Source organism: Lissotriton helveticus, chromosome 2_2, assembly GCF_964261635.1.
Source record: "Lissotriton helveticus chromosome 2_2, aLisHel1.1, whole genome shotgun sequence".
Classification (NCBI taxonomy): domain Eukaryota; kingdom Metazoa; phylum Chordata; class Amphibia; order Caudata; family Salamandridae; genus Lissotriton; species Lissotriton helveticus.
The window spans coordinates 377,948,134-377,972,442 of NC_136060.1; the positions used below are offsets into that span (position 1 = coordinate 377,948,134).

The 24,309-nt window shown below is 43.8% G+C and overlaps 1 protein-coding gene across 2 annotated transcripts in view; it reads right to left on the reverse strand.

Moving 5' to 3' along the window:
* The window catches only part of FAM193A (family with sequence similarity 193 member A), a 542,579-nt gene that overhangs the window by 214,543 nt on the left and 303,727 nt on the right, over nucleotides 1-24,309 (reverse strand). For both annotated transcript variants that reach the window (XM_078678579.1, XM_078678578.1), the window contains exons 12-15: nucleotides 19,480-19,633; nucleotides 19,198-19,377; nucleotides 10,220-10,471; nucleotides 502-700 (exon numbers count right to left, since the gene is read on the reverse strand). In XM_078678579.1, the coding sequence (XP_078534705.1) occupies nucleotides 502-700; nucleotides 10,220-10,471; nucleotides 19,198-19,377; nucleotides 19,480-19,633 (785 nt within the window). The remainder of the gene's footprint in view (nucleotides 1-501; nucleotides 701-10,219; nucleotides 10,472-19,197; nucleotides 19,378-19,479; nucleotides 19,634-24,309) is intronic.

Genomic DNA, 24,309 nt, shown 5'->3' on the forward strand with positions numbered 1-24,309 from the left:
GTGAGAAGGAAATGTGGACAGAAACTGAAAGGGGAATAGGAATAAAAATTCCATAATGACTGAATAGCAGACAAGAGAAAGGACAACACCGAATGTCCTCAGATGCAAATATTAACTGAAGGAGCGTCAAAGATGCCTCTGGGTTGCTCACCAATTCCTAGTTTTCTCAGTATGAAAAACAAACCTGGCCACTAGAAAGCAGTGCACTAGAAAAGTATTAAGTTAGACAATCTTTAAATTAAAAAATTATGTAAAGGTCATGAGAAGAAAGCTTAACCCCTTCCACGCTCATGACGGAACGGTTCCGTCATCAGTGTCGGTGCTCCGGTGCGGATGACGGAACAATTCCGTCATGAGCCAATACGATTTTAAACCCTTCAGCACTGCAGCGAAATTCACGCAGCACTGAAGAGGTTAAATAAGTGTCAGGTTAGGAGTTTCACCATTAACCTTTTCAGCTCACTTTTCATAAGCAAAATGTATAGAAAATAGAAGCATTACCTGACACGTTATCGGGCAAAAACGTAGCAGGGTTCCAGTTCTTGTCGTTCATCATTTCTGAGCCCCAAAGACTAATAAATTTAGAGCTGTTCCAGTCTGGAGTACTACCAAAACAGCTTGGATAAATGTGATCTTGAAGCGATGCATTAAAAGGCTGATGCTTATTTGTATGATTCTGAACAGAACCTGGTGGCAGTGCCTGTAAATTATTCAGGATATTATTTTAGGAACATATACTGTACAAATCTTTGAAGATAATTGTGCGTTAATTAATAAAACATTAAACATTTCAGTTATCATAAGTCATGAAAAACCATCCAAGTAGGAAGGAATATGGATTGCAAAAACAACTTACTTACCTCCAGTACAGATGCTTTTCAATGCTTCCTTTCTTTTCAATTTTATTAAATCCTACAGTCAGTTAACTTCATACAGCTTCTGTTAGGATGTATCAGCATTATCGACAAACATTTTTCGATTTGATCTTCAATGAAGACACAATGCATTTATAGTCACTGCCTCAACCTTCAATGAAGTCCTGAACACCAGGTACGAGGTCAATGTCTATTACATGGCCAAAGTCTCTCTATTAGAAGCATGTGTGAGAAAGTGGCTCTATATACACTGGACCAGAATACGGTACAGTGTGTATAGAGTCCAGCAACCCCAGAGGTATAACGGAGGTTAAAGCCTGGTGTGACCTTACTCTCTAAAGTGGTAGCTTGGTCGAGCAGTAAGGTAGTACCAGAGGACAGTGTAAAGCTTTTGTTGTACACACTCAGTCATCAAAAGGTTTCACACACTCAAAGACTAAACTTCAGGCAAATTGTTTTTATATCAAATATACAGTTGTTTTATCTCTAGAACCAACAGGTATCAAAATATACTGTTCTCAATCTGAGAGGTCTCAGGTGAGTACTTTGGAGAAAGGCAATAAACTTCATAAACACAATAGGTACAGGGGTTGCAGTAGGCAACACAATTCTACAGACAATTTAGCATTGAGTTCAATGGATTGTCTTGTATAAACACAGTTGATTACTTTGCAGATTACTTTGGTAATTCCAGGACTGGCTCCTAGATTCAGTCCTGGGGTCTAAGCTGAAAGCAGTTTAGCAAAAACGTTTGAGATATAGCAGTGATTTTTCAGGAATAAAAAGCGATTTTAAAAGTTCACACTTAGAAACTTTTCAACAGAAATCTGGCAATGTTATCCAATGGGAGAAAATTCAGGTTGCAGGTAAAGTACATTCTCGTTACTTTTGTAATTCAGTACTGGGCTCCTCGTGCCAGCACTGGGGTCTCAACTCAAAACAGGTAAGTAATTACGTTTCAGTATTTCGTATGATTTTTAAAGAATATTTCTAGTTTTCAAAAATAGACACTTTGAAGAAATTTCATAGAAAAGCAGACAATGGATTCCTATGGAGAAAATACAAGTCATTAGTAAGCCCGCTAGGGATTACTTTTGTGGTTCAGCACTGGGATACAAAGTACAGTACTGGCTCCTCTCCTGATCACAGGTGAGTATTTCGAAATTCGGATGATTTTATATGAATATTTTAAGTTTTCAAAAGTAGACACTTAGAAGACTTTTCGAGTCAAACCAGTCAATGTTATCCAATGGCAGGTAAGTGAGTTATCGGTTTTCTGGTGATTACTCGGCTGGTGAAGTTGTGGTTCTGGGCATAGACTCAGGGGTCCCCCAGGGTCAGGTAGGTAATGTTGGTTCACCCTCGGCGGCGCAGGGGCAGCCGGGTGCCGAGGTAGTTAGGCCCAATATTATCCAATGGGGGACAGGGGGGCCTCCGGTTGGTGGCTGCTGGCTAGCAGGTCACGCGGCTGTGGGAGCTGGGCTCCTGGTCACTTGCTCAGGGCAAAGGGGGGAGCAGGATAGGACAAAGGTGGCACAGCCAGCGGTACTCGGGCGGCTGGTTGCAGGGTGCTTTTGAGCCGTCGGGCGCTCAATGTTATCCAATGGAAAAAGTAATAGGGAACAAAGGCTGCAGGCTTGGGGCGGAGACTCTCCAGGGGCAACCAGCATGTCAAGAGGTAAGTTCGGATCTTGGAGCACAGGTAGGTACCCCAAAGGGAGGCACAGGGGGCTGTAGGGCGCCGGGTGCAGGGGTGTCTTTGGGTGTCGGAAATTCTTACCCTCAGCTGGTCGCGTTTGGCGGGGCCCCTGGTTCTGAGTCTGCAGGCGGCGTCTGGTTCGCCGAGGAGGGTCTTTGGGCACTGGACTTCGGGTCCCAGTCGCAGGGGGGACGTCCTCGTGGTCTTGGATCAATAAAAACCTCCTTCCCAGTTGCTAATAACTTTCGGGCTATGTGATTATTCAGCATGATAGTTGAGCTGCCAGAACTGGGCACAAAATTAGTAACTGCAGGAGCATTTAGGGGATTGGCCAAAAGGGAGTTGGCTGCCTGCAACAAACTAGCACTGCTCAAGGAGAATGGCTACGTCCAGAGAGGATTAGCTGCAAAGTGGGTTTCAAGAAGGGCCTATAATGCGGCCAGTCCTTAAGTCAACCCCCTCTGCGTGCACCTGAAGGCTATTCACATCAGAAGCAGCTGCAACAACACACAGACAATATTCGTAAATAACTAAAGAAGGTGTTCAGCCTAAAAACATCTGAAATTAAGTGAAAAACACAACTAAAAGTTAGTTGTGCTTCACAAATGCGAATTTTTCATTGAGGAGAAAACAAACAAAGTAAAAACCATAAGAAAACGTTGTAGGAAACTGGGCTCTGTTGCAGTTTCCCCCCACACACTTTTTGCCCCCTTTTTAGCTACTGGATGCTGATTTTCGATCAGACAGTGCACTGAGGTCAGCTAATCAGACCTCAGTGCCAGTACTCCTTCCTCAAAACAAGGTGTTGTCTAATTGTGCTACAACTGGCTAAGGACTTTAAGCACCCCTGTACGTTCATAGTAAATGGTACCGCAGGCACCTAGGGCATGGGTACTAAAGAGGGTCCCTAAAGGCTACACACCGCATATCTAATGCTACCCCAAGGGATCCACATACAATTCCAAAAAGACTGCCACTGCAGGCTGCGTGATATGGTGCAAACCAGGAGTGAAAACAAGACATGACAAATTCCTGTGTGCCAGGCCAAGGTCACTACATCTAATATATGCAAGTCTCCCCTACAGCAGGCCTTTAAGCCCTAAATCAGGATGCATTATATTTTATGTGAGGAAATATCTGCATGAGCAGATATGCCTCTGTGATGTCTAGTTCCATTACTAGATATTGCAAGTGAGAAGGGAAGCCATTTCTAGGAATGTACAGGTCACCAGACAAAACTAGTTTCCCAGCCACATAACCGCTTCACTGAAACCTATGGTGTTTGGTATCAAACACCTCATATTAATAAACACAAACTGATTCCAGGGATGGATTATTTAATACATGCACCCAGAGGGTACCTCAGAGGTATCCTTAGAAACCTTCTAGGCCTCTAGTGTGCTGGCTGACTGGTCCTGTCCAACCTACCACCATAGACACGTGTCTGACCCCCCCTAGGAGGCGAGAGCCCTGGTCTCAGAGGACAGAAACAATGCCTGCTCTGGAGAGAGGTGTTTTACATCACAGGCCTTTGATATGCAACCAAAGGCTTCCCCAGACGGGAGATGCCACCCCCTGCCCTGGGTCCATCTTGCCCTAGGACAGGCAGGAAAATGAGCTATGGAGGAGGCGTGTTGCACTGCCAGACTGGACACACCTCTATGGTGAACAGCCTGAAGTGAAAATAAAAGTTAGTTAATGTCCCATCTTGTGTGCGGTGGAATAAGAAATTCTGAGACAGGGTGATCCTCACTGCCCAAAGGAAGTAATCATCTAAGGGGTGTAATGACCCCATTGGCTAATTCCGCTCACTCCCCTTAACGTCCCTAAATGGAGTATTTAGAGGACACTCTGAGACCAGAACTTCAGAATCGACGGACACAAAGAAGGAGTGGACAAGAAGTTTGCTGACCCCAGAACAGAGGAGCAACGACTAACTTGGTGCCAACTGTGCCTGCCTGCTGCACCGGACCTTCGTGGAGAAAGCAACTCGTCCTGTCACTTTGCAGACTCCCTTGGAGAAGAAGAGCTACTCCTCTAGAGCCCAGGCTTTAAAGAAGCAAAATCCGGTTCACCGTCCAGTTGCTTACCAGAGGGGGACCTAAGGATGGCCTGAAAAGTGCATAAAGCTGCCCAGTCAGTGCAGACCCTGAGGAAGGTGACAACATTATAGGGGAAGCTTCAGGCCGTATATACCAACAGGGCAGAAAAGACCATTTTACGCCTACAGGCCCGAGGGTATGAAGGGGGTAACAAAATAGGAACACTTTTGGCACGTCAGCTCAGGGTGATACAGGAAAAAGAATATGTCAAACAAATAATCAATGGCACCAGTGTCTCATCTTAGCCAAGAGGGGATAGCAACCGCTTTCAGAGATTTCTATCACTCCCTTTATACTGCTGATACCCTAACACACTGGGACCAGGCAGAGTACCTGGATTCTCTAGAACTTCCACAGGTCTCCCCCACTATCAATGTGGAACTCAGTGAACCTATATACATAGAAGAAGTTCAAAAGGCGATAGATGCCCTTAAACTTCAGAAAGCCCCAGGCCCCGACAGGCTGAATGTCCAATTCTATAGAACGTTTGCACCAGAGTTATCTCCCCACCTGGCGAACCTCTTCAACGACATAGTGGCCAAGCGACAGGTATCAGCTACCATGGGAGAGGCTTTAATCACTAGAATCCCTAAACCAGGGAAGGAACCCCAATTGTGAGCCTCATACAGGCCTATAGCCCTCCTAAATCTGGATGCTAAACTCTACTACAAAATATTGGCCAGTCGTCTACAAAATGTATTACCTGCACTAATTCACCCAGACCAATCTGGTTTCATCAAGGGGCGGCAGACCCACGATAATCTATGCAGGAGTCTGCACCTAATTGAGTAAGGGCAGAAAAACACATCCCGGCGGCCCTCCTCTCATTAGACGCGGAGAAGGCCTTCGACCACGTCAACTGGTCATTCTTAAATCATATACTACGCCAATTTTGGTTTACTGAAACCTTTATAGGCATGGTGAGGGCCAATTACCACTCTTCCAGATCCAGAGTCCTGGTATAAAAGGTAGCCTTGGATTCTTTTCAACTTTCGCGGGGAACAAGGCAGGGCTGTCCCCTTTCCCCCATGCTTTTTGGTCTCTGCATCGAGCCATTGGTGGAGCGGATAAGGGCGAACCCAGACATCAGAGGGGTCACGTTCAGCATGGAGGAACATAAAATCTCCCTATTTGAGGACAATGTTCTGCTTCCCATTACCGACCAGCTGATCTCACTGTCAGCTATTCAGGCCGAACTCAGCCTCTTTGAGAGAGTCGCAGGATTCAAAGTATATTTGTCTGAATCCTTTCTCCTCAATCTAACACTACCCCAGGAGGTAATAGCTAGGATCGAGGAGACTTCTCCCTTCTGCTGCGTACGTAAAGAAATCACATACATGGGCATCAAAATTACCCCCAAAACAACAGATCTCTATAAAGCTAACCTCCCTCCCTTGTTGCGACAGCTGAAATCTGACTTTAAAAAGTGGGGATCTGCATTCATTACATGGATAGGTAGAACAAAGGCAAGCAAGATGAATGTCCTCCCCAGTCTTCTTTACCTCTTTCAGGGCCTTCCGATTACAGTCAATAAGGAATTGTTTGCGGAACTGAAGAAGTTGACAACTACATTTATTTGGCAGGGTCAAAGGGCTCACTTATCGCAGTGTCTACTGATTAGACCTCGCCTGGAGGGGGGCTGGCCCTTCCGGACCTCCTCAGGTATTACAAGGCTGCCCAACTCCGGGTGCTGACTGAATGGTCCCTCAAAGCCTCCGAGAAACATTGGCTCCATATGGATTGGCAGAACCATATGGGACCTCCCATGGAAACAGAAGTAAGCCAGGCTGCCTAATGTATACCTCAGCACCCCCACGGCCACACCCTTCGAATATGCGACAACGTCACTAGGACCTTGCCTCCGACGACCTTTCCATCCGCTTATACCCCATCCATTTTAATCCAGCTTTTCCCCTGGCGCTTCAGGAGGGACCCTTTGATAAATGGCAGATAGGTGGTTGCCTCATGATATCCGATCTCTTCAAGAGGTGAAAACTGCTTACCTCTGGAGAGTTTGCAGGGCTTTTTAATTGCCACCCACAGAAGAATACCATTATTTACAGCTCAAATACTGGGTACAACAACCTCAGGTGAGGCTGGCTGCGACCAGAGACCTGCTCCCAATCGAGAAATTTGTACAATCCGGTACTACAACTAAAGGCTGCATATCATTTTTGTACTCCCTCATCTTGGCGGTGAGTCCCCAGCCGGGTCCACGACACCGAAAATTCTGGGACACTATGTTAACCACCCCCATAGGGAAGAAACAGTGGGGTCCCCAGTGTAAAGACATTAATAAATATAACCGTCCCATGTATTTAAGAGAAGCTCACTATAGAATTATGTACGAATGGCATCTACAGCTCCAGAAATATAACAATATATTCCCTAACACTTCAGATAAATGTTGGCGGGTTGTGGGTTGCTGGGAGACTTCTGTCATATCTGGTGGGGCTGCCCCTCTATTAAAACTTTCTGGAAAGAAATACTCTCCCAAATAAAACTGATCTTGGGCTACCTAATTTCAGACACTATAGAACACACTCTCCTGGGACTGCGGGCCCCAGTCTGAAATATCAAACACAAGGGGATCGTTCCATTATGTGGCTATGCTTGGTAGCGGCCAAGATGGCAATTGCCGCAGCATGGAAAAATTTGGAAGCCCCCTCTCTCGCGCAATGGCATCCCAGACTATGGCGGGCACTGGCTCTTGAGCGAATGACGGACACACGGAAGGGTTTTGACTATGTCTGGAATCCTTTGGTGAGCTACCTATCGGAGGGATTGGCCCTGTTTGCTTGTGGCCCCAGACTGAGAGCTCTCCACCTCTTTCAGATATAACAGTCTGATGTCACCCTTAGCTTTCCGGCCAGTCGGGATCCCCCGAACACTACAATGCCTCTGGCGGGATTACTACATTACTCCACCAGGGAGCAACATGTGAGCCCTTTGAGGCTGTTGGGCCCGGACTGTGACAGCAGCCCCCAACCTCCCCCAGTCCCAGCTGGATCATTAACACAATTCACCATGGTATGATTTGACTATTTTTGTTTTGTTTTGAAGTTATGTGCCTTATAGGGGCTCTTGAGCACTAATCGGGTCACATCCTGTAGTATGTAAGCTCTGTATCTACAGCCCCGCAATGACAGGACTATTATAGTAGGGACAGAATTGAAGATAATTAAGTTATGTTGAGACGTTGCAAACATGCAGTGTATTATTTTCGATATCTAACTCTTGGCATATGAACTGTACTCGGTGTAGCTCCAATTACTGAGTTGTTTAAAATCAATAAAACGATTTTGACATAAAAACTTCTTTCACTTTGCAGTGAGAAAAAAAAGAGACAATACCAATTTTAGAACAATAAAGCAGCCTGACTTCGGTCTTTAAATCACTGACAAATGTGACAAGTTAAAACCCTGAATATAAAAGCATCTTTATTGCTCTGATTTTTGCAACCCATCAAAATCAGCTAGCGACCAACAGACACACTCTGGAAAACACTGTTTTAGCTGGTTCTCATTTTAGTCGCATTATACAGCTGCTATAAAGAATACTCTTCCTATAAGCAAACAAGATCGTGTTCGGTGCCATGCTAGAAAAGAGTGTGCTCTGAATTCCTTTGCGGCTTATTTAAGAGGGGCTGGGTGTCTGTTGAGTTGGCAAGAACTGGGCAGCATCTCAAGAACACTGAATGTTTCAGGAGTTACAACTACTAGCAGATCGAGAATATTCCCTGTAAAATCTATGAGCCAAGATTAGCATGAACCTAATGGTTTCTTTTTGCTCATTAAGATGCCCACCCCGGTGAAAAAAAACATAGTTGCGCTCAGTCAGTTGCAAGATACAGCAACCTAAAGGTTACCTAAAAGGAAATTCTTGGGGGTGACCCCTCTAACCAGTCTGCAATTCCCATGTAATGACTCAAGGCCAAATGAGCACTTATGTGGTCTGACGAGAGGCTGAGTTTCTTTTACTGTATCATAATAGTTTCTCATGCTACCACCTGCTACCTTTTTCAGCTTTTCTATGACTTTAAAGTTTCAAGTCAGATCAGAGTAACTTTGTTAGCTAATGGGAGTGCAAAATGACATGCGACCCAGAGACATCGATTGTCAATGACTCGATTATTCACATTAGCCAAATATTGCTCAAGTATTAAAAAAATAGGTCTTCTAAAGAGAAACTAGGAAGACATGATGCAAACTGCTTGAGGATTTGAATGTGATGCCTAGGAACAGGACTGTCTGCTACATCAAATGGTAGTAACCAGTGTTCAATACTGCTGCTTTCTCATTCTCGGTGTCGACGGCCTCAAAGTCCAAGCTCTGCCATTGCCTCATTTTAGCGTCATCCGTGGTCGCTGTAGGTCACCTCTGACCTGTGGTATGTGTCTGAGTTTAAGCCCTGCGCCTTTCTATGCTTCTTTCTTATTTTAAGGGTCTTTGGATGAAAATGAGTGCAGGCATCTAAATGTTCCAATAAGTGGTCTCTGGGCAGGCACAAGTTGCTGACTTGGTGACTATCCTTCTACATTAACTTGCATTGACATTAGGGCATAACAAGCATATGCTCCCTACCAATTGATACATTCCCCGCACCGTGTGGTAGAAGACCTTGTGATCTTGCAGGATTATCCAACCACAAGGTTTTAGCGAGTCTCATCGGCGTTCAGTGTTCAGAAATTTTTCTTTGCTGTTAGAAAGGTTTGCTTTCATTTTCATGTGTTCCATAAAACGTCGCAGTTCGCGCCACTGCATTCAGACTCAACAGCGGAAAAAAGAATCATAAGATTGCAACCAAACAAGGGGGCATACGTCTGACATCATTGAGAAGGGACATTCCACCAAATGGTCCAAATGGTCGGTGACTTCGCCTACATTAAATAAAACAACAACAAAAAAAAGAGAAGAAAAAATAGCAACAATTCCAAACCCAACCATCAGATGGCTGAATAATGCACAGCATGTGAATCCAGAAAGATTCATACTGCAAAACTAATGTAGCAGGACAGTTACCAAGGGCAAGTTTGGAGTGATATAGGTGGAATATACATATATGTAGTGCTCTGTAGTGCTCATATACGGTTGATAGCAGTGCCAGTATAAATATGACAACTTTGAAACTGCAGGTACTTATGAGTATGTGATTTCCTTAACTTGCCAAGGAGAGTGCATAGCTGTAGGTTACAAAAGATTAGGTTGAGGGGGCAGAAAAGCTGAAGGTATGGGCTGGGTAGAATAAGATTGAGAATCCCACTGAAATGATAGAACAACTTGGTGTGTATATAGTTTATCATTTTGAGGGAAAAAAATATTTTTGGGGGGTTGCTAATGGCACAGAAGAAGGGGTTGAAAGGAAAGTAAATCTGCTTGTTTGCAGAACCAAGACACATTTCATTTCCTACATGGTGCGAATTACCTTTTGTTTAACCAACTGCAGAAAGTAAACAAACACTACAACAGCACTAAGGAAATTGGATTAGGTAGGTAGTTTTAATAATGTATTATTCAAATTGTACAACTGCTTTCAAAACATACCTTATTATGTGCAAATGGTGATGCTGTATACAAACTGGGATGAATTATCGGCCGAGGCAGGTGAGGAACAGTGTGTAATGGTAGATGTCCATGAATATGGGGGTAAAGGTGAAGTGCAGGATGTGGAGGTTTGTCAGGGTTCATAAACTGATGTCCAGCAGAATAACGTCCAGCGGTTAGGGGGGATGGAGGTAGACCTGGTGTTTCTTGCTTGCAAACATGGCATTCACAAGCATGAGGATTTTGGTCAGCCTACAGGATGAAGAAAACGGTTTACACTTTCATCAGTGCTTTATTGTCAACTGCATCAAAACAAGTACAACATTTGTGAGATACATTATATATATATATATATATATATATATATATATATATATATATATATATATATATATATATATATATATATACACACATTTGTATTTTCTATTTCTTTTTATACAGCACCAAAGAAAATTTCTACTTTGAAGTAAAAAAAAGATACATTATTCTTAAAAATACAGAAACTGAGCTACATTTACTACATACCTGTAAATGCATGAACTGGCAGCAAGTGTTCTAATTTGTGGTCTTTGAAGGGAGGAGACGAAAGGTCGTCTTGAAACATGCCTCTGAAAGCCATTAGCAACATCCACAGTATTGCCACTTTCTGAAGATACCAAAGACTTCTCTTTAATAAATAGCATGTCCTCAGTGATCAGACGTCTTAGCTTCTTACTCCATTAGTTTTTTTTTGTTTTTTGTTTTAATCTTGGCAAATAAGCTACCAAAATGAAATAATTTTAAGCATGAAAATACATAGTGAGAAAGTAAAGTAATTAACCTTCGCTGTTCAGCACTGGTTTCTATAGTGATTATTGCCACGGCGTATTTCAATATACGCTGCCTTGTAGCACTTCAAAATAGTAATTTTTGATTGTGGGGTGGGAATTTCACTGAAACTCTCTCCTCTACAGCCCCCAAACAGACTGCATTCTCTATCATTCTACCTCCTTTTCCATCAGGCTCTCTCCCAAGAAGCAAGGCACCCGGCTGAACCAAGCTACAAAATGAGAGCACTTGTTTCAGAGATCAATTGTAGAAATGTCTGTATATGAACAAATCCAGACATCAAATATGGATTAAACTATCTTGAGAATGTTTTCTTTCATCAGAGGACTGCAGACACCATCTGTCTACACCAGCAGACTACAAGACTATCTACTCTGATGTTAAACCCTACAAAATAGGAAGCTAGCAGGAATCTGCTCTTTTGCAACAGAGCCATCTAGAGACAGAGTTGAGGGCAATCAGTCCCCCTTTGTATCTCCACACTTAAGAGGGCTGTGGTTGGGTGAATCATAACTAGCCTGAATAATCACCATCATCCCCAAAGTGTTGAAGTCCAGTAATGTAGAAAACTTGCCCAAAAGGCACAGAGTGTTCCTCTAAAATGTGCTATCCACCATATTCTGAGAACTCTGATCATTACAATTTGCTTGAGGGACATCCCAGGATTGTAAGTTAAAATGATGGACAAATGTGCAGGAAACGACACCACATCTGCCACTTCCATCCATTTACTCTTCATGTCAGAATTTAAGTTTCAGAATGTACTGTGCATCACACTGGTATATGTTAGAGTACCTTCTGCACATTAAAGGCTGACTAATATTTCTGACTAGATTAACAAACAAACGTTTTTGCAGCATTAATTCAGAGCACTCAGAATTAAATGTCTTTCCTAAAATAAGGCTGTTCCTGATATTCCTTATATGTACAATACATTAAAAAAAATTAAGAGAAGACCAGCCACTAAGAAATGAAGTGACTACCACAAATTAGGTTAAAGCCAAACAACAGATTTCCATCATCTCAATTTAGCTATGATGGTTTAATTACACAGCAGGTTCCAGAATTGATTCTATAGTTATATCATTGGGATTAACTGTTTCAAAACTGCACTTTAAATTAAACAGTCGAGCTACATGAAGGGATTTCTCAATGTTATTTTTAGTAAAGGAAGGATGTAGTATGATGCGAGTTAGCCACCAGGCCAAACGAGAGACTGATATTGATCTTCTCAGGATACAAGGAAATCATCACGACTGCCGTAAACCCAATTTAAGCAAAGAAATAGCTGCAATTGGGAATCCAGGTGTGACCGTGTGTTCCACTGCCCTGAAGGCCTGACTGCCTGTGTATCTGGTATCCTGACTTATTTTGGCCCTGCAGTCACGCTAATCTAAATGAGCACAGAGGCCTAAATCTGTCTCTGATTATGCAAAATCCTGGACCTGTCCCATCAACTGAAGGGGCACATTAAGTGTGCCCTCTAATGGACAGAGGACTACTGTGTCTCTGTCTTGGGTATAACACAAAGTGGTGGTAGTAGCAAGTCGTTTTGAGATCTAAAGGGTGACCAGGACTTTTTATCAATGCGACTGAGAGGGGCATACATGTATAACGTTCCTCTGTGATATGAATACCCAGCTTCCCTGGCTGGCATTCTTTGTGTATAACAAATATGCATGTAATGTGCAGGAGCGAGAGAGTGAGAGAGTGAGAGAGCGTGTGTGTGTGAGGGTGTGTGTGAGGGTGTGTGTGAGGGTGTGTGTGAGGGTGTGTGTGAGGGTGTGTGTGAGGGTGTGTGTGAGGGTGTGTGTGAGGGTGTGTGTGAGGGTGTGTGTGAGGGAGTGTGTGAGGGGGTATGTGAGGGGGTATGTGAGGGTATGTGAGGGCGTGTGAGGGCGTGTGAGGGTGTGTGAGGGTGTGTGAGGGTGTGTGAGAAAGAGCGAGAGAAAGTGAGTGAGTGAGTGTGTGAGAGAGAGACAGACAGACAGAGAGAGATGGAGTCCTGTAGCAAGAGGAATAAAGGTTGGATGTCTCTGGTTTGGCATGGCAGACAATGGAAGGTGAGGACAGCTTCCACAGACAGAGGACCTGTACTGCCAGTATTACTATGGCTGGAGGGTGGAGATAGAGAAATGGCTACCATTCAAAGTTCTACCAAGACTTTCAATAACCAGGGTATTTTGCTCCTGAGCATTGTCATTTGGTTGATGCCAGGAGTGAGAGGTTGGAATGCAGATTCTGTTTTGCAAGATGAGCAGACTGAATCTTTTCTGGATCCACATACTGTGCACTGACTCTGCTTCTCTGGGAAATTGGTTTGAAAAAGATTAGCATTTGTAAACAAGTGTCTAAATACACTTTGTCCCACATGTGTCTCTTAGTTACCTTGGATGTCCACATAGTAATGTTCAGTGAGGTTTATGGAAGCCCATGTGGCTGTCATGTAGATGTCGTTGGACACATTACCTAAGTAGATGAACATTGCTCTTTTTTCCTCGTGGAGTGCACTCTTGTTTACCCTTCCAGAGTCAGGCCAGCAGTTGGAACATGTTGCATTGGTCATGTGAATCCATATTGTGACAGTCCCTTTAGTGGCTACTGAACCATTAGTCACAGGGACAAAGGATATTAACAATTGTTTTCCCTCCAATCTTTGTTTCCTGTAGGTAATAAAGACTGCCTTTCTGCAGTTTAGTGTGTGAAGGACCCTTTCAGCCTGAGATGTATACTGCTGGAAATCAACTCTTAATTGTATGGCTTGATTTACATTAAAAAGGCGAGATCGCTATTGGCAAGAACTCTGGGTTAGTTCTCAATATAATCTTGCCTTTGTGAATGTGCAGATAAGGACCTTGCATTTTGAAGGCTTGGAGCTCACTCACCCTTTGTAATGACATGATGTCGATTAAGAAAGCAGTCTTGAGTACTTGAGTGGTGCGCTATGCATAGGCTCAAAGGGTTGTCTCTTGAGATGCCTGAGCACTAGGTTTAGGTTTTACACTAGTGTGGTTCCTGACCTTGATGACCTGTTCTCTTTGCTCCCTTTAGAAACCTCTTGATGACTGGTGTTTGTGGAGACTCTGTCCTATGATGCCCTTGTGTGAGCCACTATGGCTGACAGGTGCACTTTAAGTGAGTCCTTCATCCAACAAGTATGTGATGTATTCAAGTATAGTAGCAGTCCGTCTTTCCCCAGGTCCTTTCTTGTTACACCAGTAAATGTACCCATTTAACTTTACAGTGTAGCACTTCCTTGCAGTAGGTCTTCGTTCCTCCTCAAGGACCTCCATAGTCTTTTGAAGTAAATCTAGGTAACTGAACTCTTTGCCTTCAGAAGCCATTCTGTTAAGTGGAGTGTGGCAAGTTTAAGGCAGTATTTCTTACCCCAAACACTCTCCCCCTCGGGTTAATAGATCCTACCGCTCTGCTTGAACCATTTCTACCAGGTCACAGAACCAGGTTTTTCTGGCCTATTGGGGTATTATCAGGATTATATTATCAGGATTAGAGTCACAAGTGCTTGCTTACATCTCTCGAGCACCAGTAGTATGAGTGGAATTAAGAGAAGAGTGTATGCAAATTTCCTGACCATTCTATGATAAGGCATGCCCTAGTTAATGGTGGTTTGGATAACTGGATGCAAAGCTTTGGAATGGTGTGCACTCCTGAGCAGCAAAGAGGTATGTGGCCGAAGTGCCTCACAAACAAAGGATTCTCTCCACTATTTCTTGTATTAGCTCCCAATCGTGTGAGGCATTTATCTGTACACTTAACCTGTATGCTTCTGTGTTTTATACTCCTGGAAGGCACATTGCCATTAGTGGTATATTTCTGGGAATGGCCTGTCATATATCCTGTCATATATCCTGTGCATATTTGGACAGCATGTGTGATCTTCTCCCTCACTGTTTGTTGAGGTAAAACATGGGGATAGTCCAGTCAGTCTCTGCATCTGTACTGTCCTCTTTGGGACTTTTGCTTGAATGGCTTTGAGGGCAGGGTAGACTGTCTAGAGTTATAACACATTTATGTGTTTCAATGCTTCTTCGGGCTCCACAGGCCCCTGGGCCCATATCAAGATGGTTTTAATAATACAGCACAGAGCTTATCCTGTTTTTTATGCCTGCAGAGCGTAAAGTGAATTGATTTAACTTGATATTTCTCTGGGTGTGCTTTATTTTCAGGCAGCACAACTCAAACAGAAAGAGGTGAACTTTGCTCATTGTTTCCAAGCTCTGAAAATAAAGCACTAGCTCGGAGAAACATCAGTTTAAATTAATTTATTTAACACCCTGCAGAACCATAAAACAGTCAATCAGCACTGCGCTATAAAAGCAGTTCATGATATGGTCCCTGATGTTCAGTTTGCCCATGTGGGCTCCACACCAATGCAGCATGCTTCTGTTGCAATAGTGACAGATGGAGATGGCTGCGTGAAGGATCTGCCCGCTGTGATCTTGTTGGTCACATCACTGTATTTCCTTGTGTACCCTCTCTCTGACAACAAATAGATCCTCCAAAGGTGGGAGAGGTGTGGCGCCGCGGCCAGGGCGACAGACGCTGGAATCTGGGGACCACGGTTCGATCCCCGGCTCCGGCGGCAGGTTAGCCCAGCACCATGTGACTCTGGGCAATAGCTCGCTTAATCTTCCCGACGGCCCCCAGCGCCTAGAGACCCTTACGGGTGATTGTGCGCTTTACAAATGTGGACTTTACTTTTACTTCCAAACTATCAACTTCCTGTGACCATTGCGTCTGCAGCAACTCTTACAGTGTGACTGTGAAGTCATCGATTTTTAAGGCTATGCAAGATATCATTCCCATCGGTTTCCATAAAGTCTTAGCTGTCAGAGGCTAACCCTTCAATGGAGACTCAATCCCAGTAATATTTTTTCCCACACTTGAATTGGGGATGATTTCACCAGGTTAAAAGATAATTCTAACCAGTAGAGCATCTTCATCACTGCATGTATGATGTGTTGGCACTATGAACAGCTTGGTGTTTACCAGCAAATCAGGTAGGTATGGGAATAAATGTCTCCCTTTGTCTTCTCTGGTGTGCTGCCAGTGTTACCAGATATTCTGTGAAAGCCAACATCTCCAAGGTTGGGGGGGGGAATTTAGGTAAAGTGGATGCCTGTGAGCGAAGTCAACAGTGACACGTGCTGCAGAGCACCTGTTGTGTCTCATATGATTTCTGATGGGAAACAAGAAAAGCCTATGTAAATGCAATGGATCAGTTGAGGTTGCAACTGCCTTAGTGAACGGGTTAGCCCAGTCAGAGCTGTAGTCGACATGAGGACACCTGGCCTGGGTGGAGCCTCATTTGCTTGAAGATTGGGGTCTGCAACTGGTGTGGTTGCAAGTGCATTGGATCAGTCAGGGACATGATTGCCTTTGTGAACGTATCAGCCCAGTTAGGATGCCACTGCCCTGGTGATGGCATCAGCCCAGTCGGAGCCGTATCTGCTTCAGCCAACAGCCCAAGACAGGTGGCATCCATCTCATTGGCTGGACGAGACTACAGTAATTGGGTCCGCATCAGAGTAGAAGCAGTGGAGCTGCCTATCCACACTGGACTGATGTCAAGAGGTCAAATGATAAGAGATGCTACTAGACCCAACCTCAGCGGCTTCCAAAGACCACCTTGAACTACTGCAAGTGCCAGCATGCAGAGATTTTGATGAGGGGAAGAGGGTCCGGGACTAAACAGCCAGCTCCAGCTAGTGAAATGTGACACCCTCAGAGACTAACTTCCTACCCACTATCGCATCATGGGTAAGAACACGCAATACACATGAAATTATTGCACATTTGATTTGTGGGATGCCACAATCTGCACACAAGACTGATTCATGGTTCCAACATAACTGCTGTGGAGAAAAGCTTATCAAAGGTAATCCAAGTGGGAGACAGCACAATGAGGATTCAGTGACTATAACGCTGCAAGGGAAAAGTGTGATAAGGATCATTGCCCTGTACGCTGGTTTGGCTAGCGTAATATTTAAAAAAGTGCTGTGAAATTAAAAAGTATAGTTTCCAAAAATACAAACACTGAGCTGGACACTGAAGGTACTGAGTCTGTTGTCTGATTAGGTAGTACTTCGCCCAGTTTACAGAGACATAGGACAGACTATAGGAAGACAGTGGCAAATGACCTCAACCTCTAGGGTTAGGGCCTAGTAGCTCCTTCTCTGCCCAGTGCCATACAACACCCGCCTCCACCCCCGAAAAGGGCCAGAAAGTGAGATTCGCTTGACTAAATGACAAGATTAAAAGGGTTCACAAAATGCGTGGACAACAATGTAGCTTTGTCCAGACACTTGCATCTCATAATACAGCCACATGGTAAGGCGGTTACAAAAATATGAGGAAAAAAAAACATCCAATATACTTACTCCTGTAACAAACAGCTGCAAAGTTAATTTAATCACATCAGCAAATCTGTTATTAAGTAGGAAAGTTATTCTGTTCAAGATATCCATCCCAATTGTCTATGGACATCAAAAGACAACAATAAAGGAAAAATATCTTTACTGAATAAAAAAAACCTTTTGTCTAATGCTCCCACACTTCTCTTCCCAAGTCCTCAGGATAAATTAAAGGAATCAAAGAAAATAAATTCATCAGTGGGACAAATAGTTTTCTTTTACTCGTTGATTAAAGATAACAAAAAGAGACACCGCGGAGTTACTAAACAAAAACGACTGATTAAATAAACATATAGGGCATATTAAAAGAGCTTTAAACATGACTCTTATAAGCTAACTAAATTAAAATACAGGTACAAAATATTCAAGAAAAGATAATCTGTTAAAGTGATAAACCGGTTACCATGTAAAAATGCAAGCATGGATCCAAAAGTACAACATCTCCAAACATTTTCCCTTAAAAACAAAGCAGGTGAGTGGGACCCTATATACTGAGAAAAACGCACCATAAAAATGCTAATGCTCTTTCATTGATTGTAGGAAGAAGACTTCAGCGCAACGTTCTGGTCTCCTGAATTCAACCACAGAAAACCCGTTAGCTGTTATTGGCAGCCAGCATGTGATTACACATCCGATTAAAAACAGTGCAATGATGGACCCAATGTTGCTAGTCACGTCACTCAGTAGGCATGCTCAGGCCTGCAGAACGACAGAGGTGCCATTTTCCTTTTTTTTCGTCCGATCAAAGACAGCGGATGTCACTTGATCAGTAAAAAAAAAAAAATACTATGTGCGCATAAGCGCTTTTGGTGTGGTGGAATGCCTGGCAGCAATTGACAGTTGTGGGCCCCTCCAAAAAAACAAGGGGCACCACAAAAATGAACTGGCCGAGAGGGGTTGGGACGCAACAGAGGAACTAGTGGGGGGAAATGCATCAAGGAGGGGGAGGGGCAAAGCAGAACATGATGGAGGGCAACACAGAGCGGGGGCAGAATAGACAAGATGGAGAGCAGCACATGGATATAGCAACATGCAGTGAGGAGGCAGAAGAAGAAGCACACGGAAGAGCTACACATGAGGGTAAGAGCAACAAGGAGTACACACGGAACACTGGTGTCTGGGGGGAGGGAAAAAGCATACAACGGAGAACTGATAGAAAAAGAAAAATCTCCCTAAATGTGAGCAGAGGATACAAGCCATCCACTCAAAAGAATGGTAAAGAGCTAAGCTCCAGGAGAGGAACAAAGAGAAGCAGGGTAGGCAAGTCATAGAATATGAAGCAATTGTTAATAAAGTCATCTAATGGTAAGCTGTGAGCCCATTGCAAGTTCTTGGCAAGCCCAAAAAGTAGTATTTTGCAACCAGACAGAGCAATCTAAAGAGGGATCAAAATCTCATTCAAGTGTCTGATAAACCACAGCAAATAGGTACACAGGTACCCCACTTTAACCACAAAAATGTAAACTAAAATGAGAATATATAATCTGTAGGAGTGAACAAACGCTAGAAGCACTGGCAAACGTTACTATGATAAACAACTGAAAAATGGTTTTCTGATTTATGCAAAGCTTCAAAAGTTTTTGCATCCTGCATTCATTAGCACAGATGCTTTCTATTAGCAATGGACTTTAAAACAAGGTTTTAATGAGTTACCTAAATGTTGATACAGTGCACCTTACAAAGATGATAACTACTAAAGTCTACACAACATACCTGCTGACTAGGATAAGATGGTGGTGGACTATCCAGCTTTGCTTCTTTATTCCTTGATGGCCTTTTTCCAAGAGAAATGTCTTCTTTTTGAGTTGATGACTGTTCACCACTGCTTTCTCCATCTGCTTCGTCATCATCTACATCTGACGAACTACTACCAGTGCTACTCATCTGCGGAGACTGTAAATTAATTTTATAAAAGAAAATTAAAACAGTAGTAAAACACTTTATCAAAACAAATACACAAAAAAAAAAAGATTCATGCCACATAAAATTAACTACCTCATCTTTCAGTGCCATGTTTTCACCCCCGCCGTTTAGTTCAGTATGGACTCCATTCATGTTGGCTACAACTTCTGCGTCATTGTAGTTATTTAGCGGGTAAATATCAGCAAATTTTGCTGATAATGGTGCAACATCTTCATCATCACTACCACTAAAAACAAATGTTTCAATGAGTATACTAACTTTTTTAATCATGTAACAAACAAAAAATTATTTTGACAAAATCTCTCATTAACTGGTCAAATGTTTTTCACACACACAATATTTACAAGAGCCCCAACCTGAACTTAAGTATCAAACATAAGTAACATTATTAGCAAATTATGGTTTAATTGCAATGCACCCGAGTATCCGATCTGCAAGTGAATGAACAGTCATGTGGCTCTTTTCTTTAAAGCTCAAATTATACCTGTGCTTCCGGTTAGAAAGTTAATAAGGATACATACAGTGCCATGAATTGTTGGAGAATTTGCTTGAGCACTCCAACATAACAGAAATCCTTCAAGTAAGCTAGGCACTAGCTTGATCTGGGAAAGTCAGTGTCAGTGTTTCACAGACAAACATACGAGTGCCTGCCTGGGGCCTGCCCCCAACTCTGGTCAAGAAGGAGATTCACACCAATTTTAGACAAATATACTTTGTTCGTATTTTATTTTAAGCAAATACAAGGGGACGGAGCGCTGAAACTTTTGAGACACTCATCCCCAGTCACAGACAAAGGTTCAATCCATCATTATTCTTTAGCTCACTTCGCCATTTCAGTTCAGACCCAGCCATATGCAAATCAGTCTTGACCCTGTGTCTCATGGGAACAGTCCAGCACAAACTGCTAAGCCATGTCTTCCCTGGACTGGAAACAAGCATCCTGGGACCGGTTTCAGGGCATCACCCTTCATCAGCCAGGCTAGCATGAATCCAGTGGTGTGGTGAGCATGGGTCACACGTCTGCACATACCCTTTCCACTTAGTGCGACATATGCAAAAGAAACAATTTATGGACGGAATCCTGGACAATGCAAACATTCACCACCAGTCACAACGATCTAGGTTAAATCCAACATTCTTTTGCTCACCACACCACCCCAGTTTGAATCCAGCCATATTCAAATCAGTCTTGACCCTGTGACTCATGGGAACAGTCCAACCTGAACTGCCAAGCCAGGTCTTCCCTGAACCGGAAACAAGCATCTTGGGACCGGTTTCGGGGTACCACCCCTCATCAGCCAGCTTAGCTTGAATCCAGTGGCAAAGTGAGCATTTTATTTTAAGAACGACATCTTCGCAATGAGGCAAGTACGTTTTTAACTAAAAAATACTTTTCACTTTGAAAAATGGACACTTAAAAACTTTTCAGAACAGTTCAATGTTATGCTATAGGGATTTTTATGTGGTTACACAGGTAACACCCTTACAATTCCAGACTTCGGGTTCAAAGGTCGGCAAGGGTCAGGCGAGTACAAAAACTGCACCAACAGCGGCACAGGGGCGGCCAGGTGCAGGGATCAAACTTGGAGTTCAGCCCAATTCTTTTCAATAGAGAATGGGGGTGCCTGGAGCCACACTTTTTGCAGGTAGGTAGACCGGTTGCAGGGGGCCAAGCTTCAGAGGTAGGACCAGCATGGGGGGGGGGGGGCACAAAGCAGCACCAAACGTACACCACCAGAGGCACAGGGGCAGCCGGGTGCAGGGTGCAATTTCAGCATCAGGCGCCCAATGATTTTCAATGGAGATTCTTCCTTTGGCTAACAGGCTTGCAGGTGTTGCACCGGAGGTTGCAGGATGAAAACCAACGACACCCAAGGTAAGTAGAAATGTATGGGGTTATAGGGGCACTGTCGGTTCAGCTCACCAAGGCTCAGGGGCTTCGGGTGCAGGGGTGCCTTTCGACAACAGTCTTCTTACGGGAGTCGGTCGCAGTCAGGGAGAGCCTCTGGATTCACACTGCAGGCACTGCCATGGAGATCAGGAAGGTCACTCAACGTTGGACTCTAGGTCAGGATCGCCGAAGAGACTTCATCGCACAGGAGAGTCACTCAGACTCAGGCGTGAAGTGCAGAGTGGGCAAAAGACGCATATCCGGGGGTCCTTGGAAGTTAGTTTTTTTTGGACAGATCCACTGTCCACGGGATATTGTCATCTTTTTCAAAGGCAGCAGTCCTACCAGGGTTTCAGAGGTCACTAACTGCAAGACAGGTACCAGGTTCAGCGAAGCTGAGACAGGCCAGTAGGGCTAGGACTAAGGCAGTTATCTACAGGTTAGTCTTCTTTCTTCGTAGGTCATCGCAGATCTAGTTTCTAGGTCTGGGGAGCCACCTAAAAGGAAAATGCTACTTACCCAGTATGCACCTGTTCTTGGCATATAGATCTGTGGAGTCAACTGCTGTGCATAGATTGCCATCTAGTGTTTAGTCCGGATGTTTGCACTTTGTTTTTCTTTGAAGAAACTTTCCAGTCACGAGGTAGCTGACTCCTCCTTTCGGTGATAGTGTGCATGGGCATCAACTCCATTGTTATATTGTTTTCCCACATAGGGTGATAATGGAGTTAGAGTAGTAAAAGGAGATGTCCATGAATGTATGTATCTAAGCAAGATGCGGGTGGGCGCATGTGACCCTACAGCTCTATATGCCAAGAACAGATGCATACGGGGTAAGTAGCATTTTCCGTTTGAGGCGTACAAGCTGTAGATCATATGCGGTGCATAGACTATATAGCAGTGATCTCCCAAAGCGGTGGCTAACCTGTATCTGTTGCTGTGGTCTCAAATAGTGTACGTAAAACTGCCTGGCCCACTCTACCTTGTTGCCTTGCTAACACATCTACACAATAGTGCTTTGTGAATGTGTGAGGTGTGAGGTGTAGACCATGTTGCAGCTTTGCATATGTCATCAATGGGTATATTGCCTAAGAATGCCATAGAAGCCCCCAGTTTGAGTGTAGAGTCTGCTCTATGGGGAACTGTTAACGTTTGTTTTGCTTTTGCACAGCATATTTGAATGCAGTTGACTATCCACCTTGCAATATCCGATTTTGATATGGGATTGCCCTTATGTGGTGGAGCAAAAGCGACAAAAAGTTGACTTGTGTTGCGGAAGGTTTTGTCCTTTCTATGTAATAAAGCAATGCTCTCTTCACATCTAATGTGTGTAGTGCACGTTCTGCCACGGAATCTAGTTGAGGGAAGAACACAGGTAACTCAACAGATTGATGGATCTGAAAAGCAGATATGACATTAGGAAAGGATTTAGGATTAGTCCGCAGAACCACTTTATTTTGTTGCATTTGTAAAAAGGGGTTTTCTATAGTTAATGCCTGAAGCTCACCAACTCTTCAGTGATGTGATAACGAGGAAAGCGGCTTTCCATGTGAGAAATTGCAGTTCACATTTGTGCAACGGCTCAAAGGGTGGACCACACTGATGCAGGTGCACATCTCGGGGGAATGGCTTTTGAGTCCCTCCATAAAGATTTTGATAAAAGGCTCTCTAAAAAGAGATAGATGTTGTCTAATCTGGAGGTTGCAGCTATTGCAGCCAGATGTAACCGTATGGACGTGGACGCTAAATTGGAGCGTTGTAGATGTAACAAAACATAATGTTTTATACAGAAGCATTAAGCGGGTCGATGTGGTTATTACAGTATATGACAAACCGCTTCCACTTTGCTAATATTCATGCAGTCTGGTGGTAGATTAAGATAGCCAAACTAAGACTTCAGGAGCCAGATCGCCAGATTAAGTTGACTGGGGGTCTGGATGTCTAATGTCTCCATGGTTCTGTGTGAGAAGATTGGGTGTAAGATGAAGTTTTTGGTGAGGAACTACTTTGAGTTCCAATAGGATTGTGAACCAAGGTTGACGTGCCCATGTGGGAGCAACTAGGATTAGTGTCAGGGACACTTGTTTGAGTTTCCGAACCACTAAAGGAATGAGTGGGAGAGGTGAAAAGCATAAGCAAATATCCCTGACCAATTCATCCATAGTGCAATGCCTTTGGACAATGGGTGTGGATACCTGGATGCAAAGCTTGGGCATTTTGATTTAGATGTGTGGCGAACAGATCTATGTGTGGGAATCCCCACATTTGGAAGAATGGGAGGAGAACTTGAGGGTGTATTTCCCATTTATGGATTTGTTGTGTCTGACAACTAAGCAAATGTGCCATCTGTTTGTTTACTCCTGGAAGGTGTTCTGCTAGGAGATATATTTGGTGAAGTATGGCCCATTTTCAGATGGTCTGTGCTAGGTGTGACAGCTGGAGAGTGTGTCCCTCCTTGTTTTTGTATTTAGTACATGGCTGTCATGTTATCTGTACGAATTAGGACAGTCTTGCCTCTTAACTGAACTTGAAATGCTTTTCAGAACCAGAAAAATTGCTAGTAGCTCTAGATGATTTACATGAAGCTGTTTCTGCTGCAAGCTTCAAATACCCTGAATTGTGTGGGTTTGGAGATGCGCTCCCCAACCTGTCAGTGATTCGTCTGGTGTCAGTACTATCTGTGGAACCAGGTCGCTGAAGGGCCGCCCTTTTAAAAGGTTTTGTGTGTTCCACCACTGCAGAGAGCGATGGGTGCGGCAGTCTACCAACACTAGATCTGATAACTGACCGTGAGCCTGGTTCCACTGACTTGCTAAGCATTCCTGTAGGGGACGCATTTGAAGACTTGTATGAGGGACTATTAGGATACAAAGACGCCATCATCCCTAGTAACTGCATGAACACTCGAGCTGGCAAAGAGTGTTGAAGCTGAAACAGAGTAGAGTCTGCATATTGCAAACTCTGGCTGGATTGGGGTAGGCCAGAGCCTTTTGTGTATCTAGAGTGGCTCG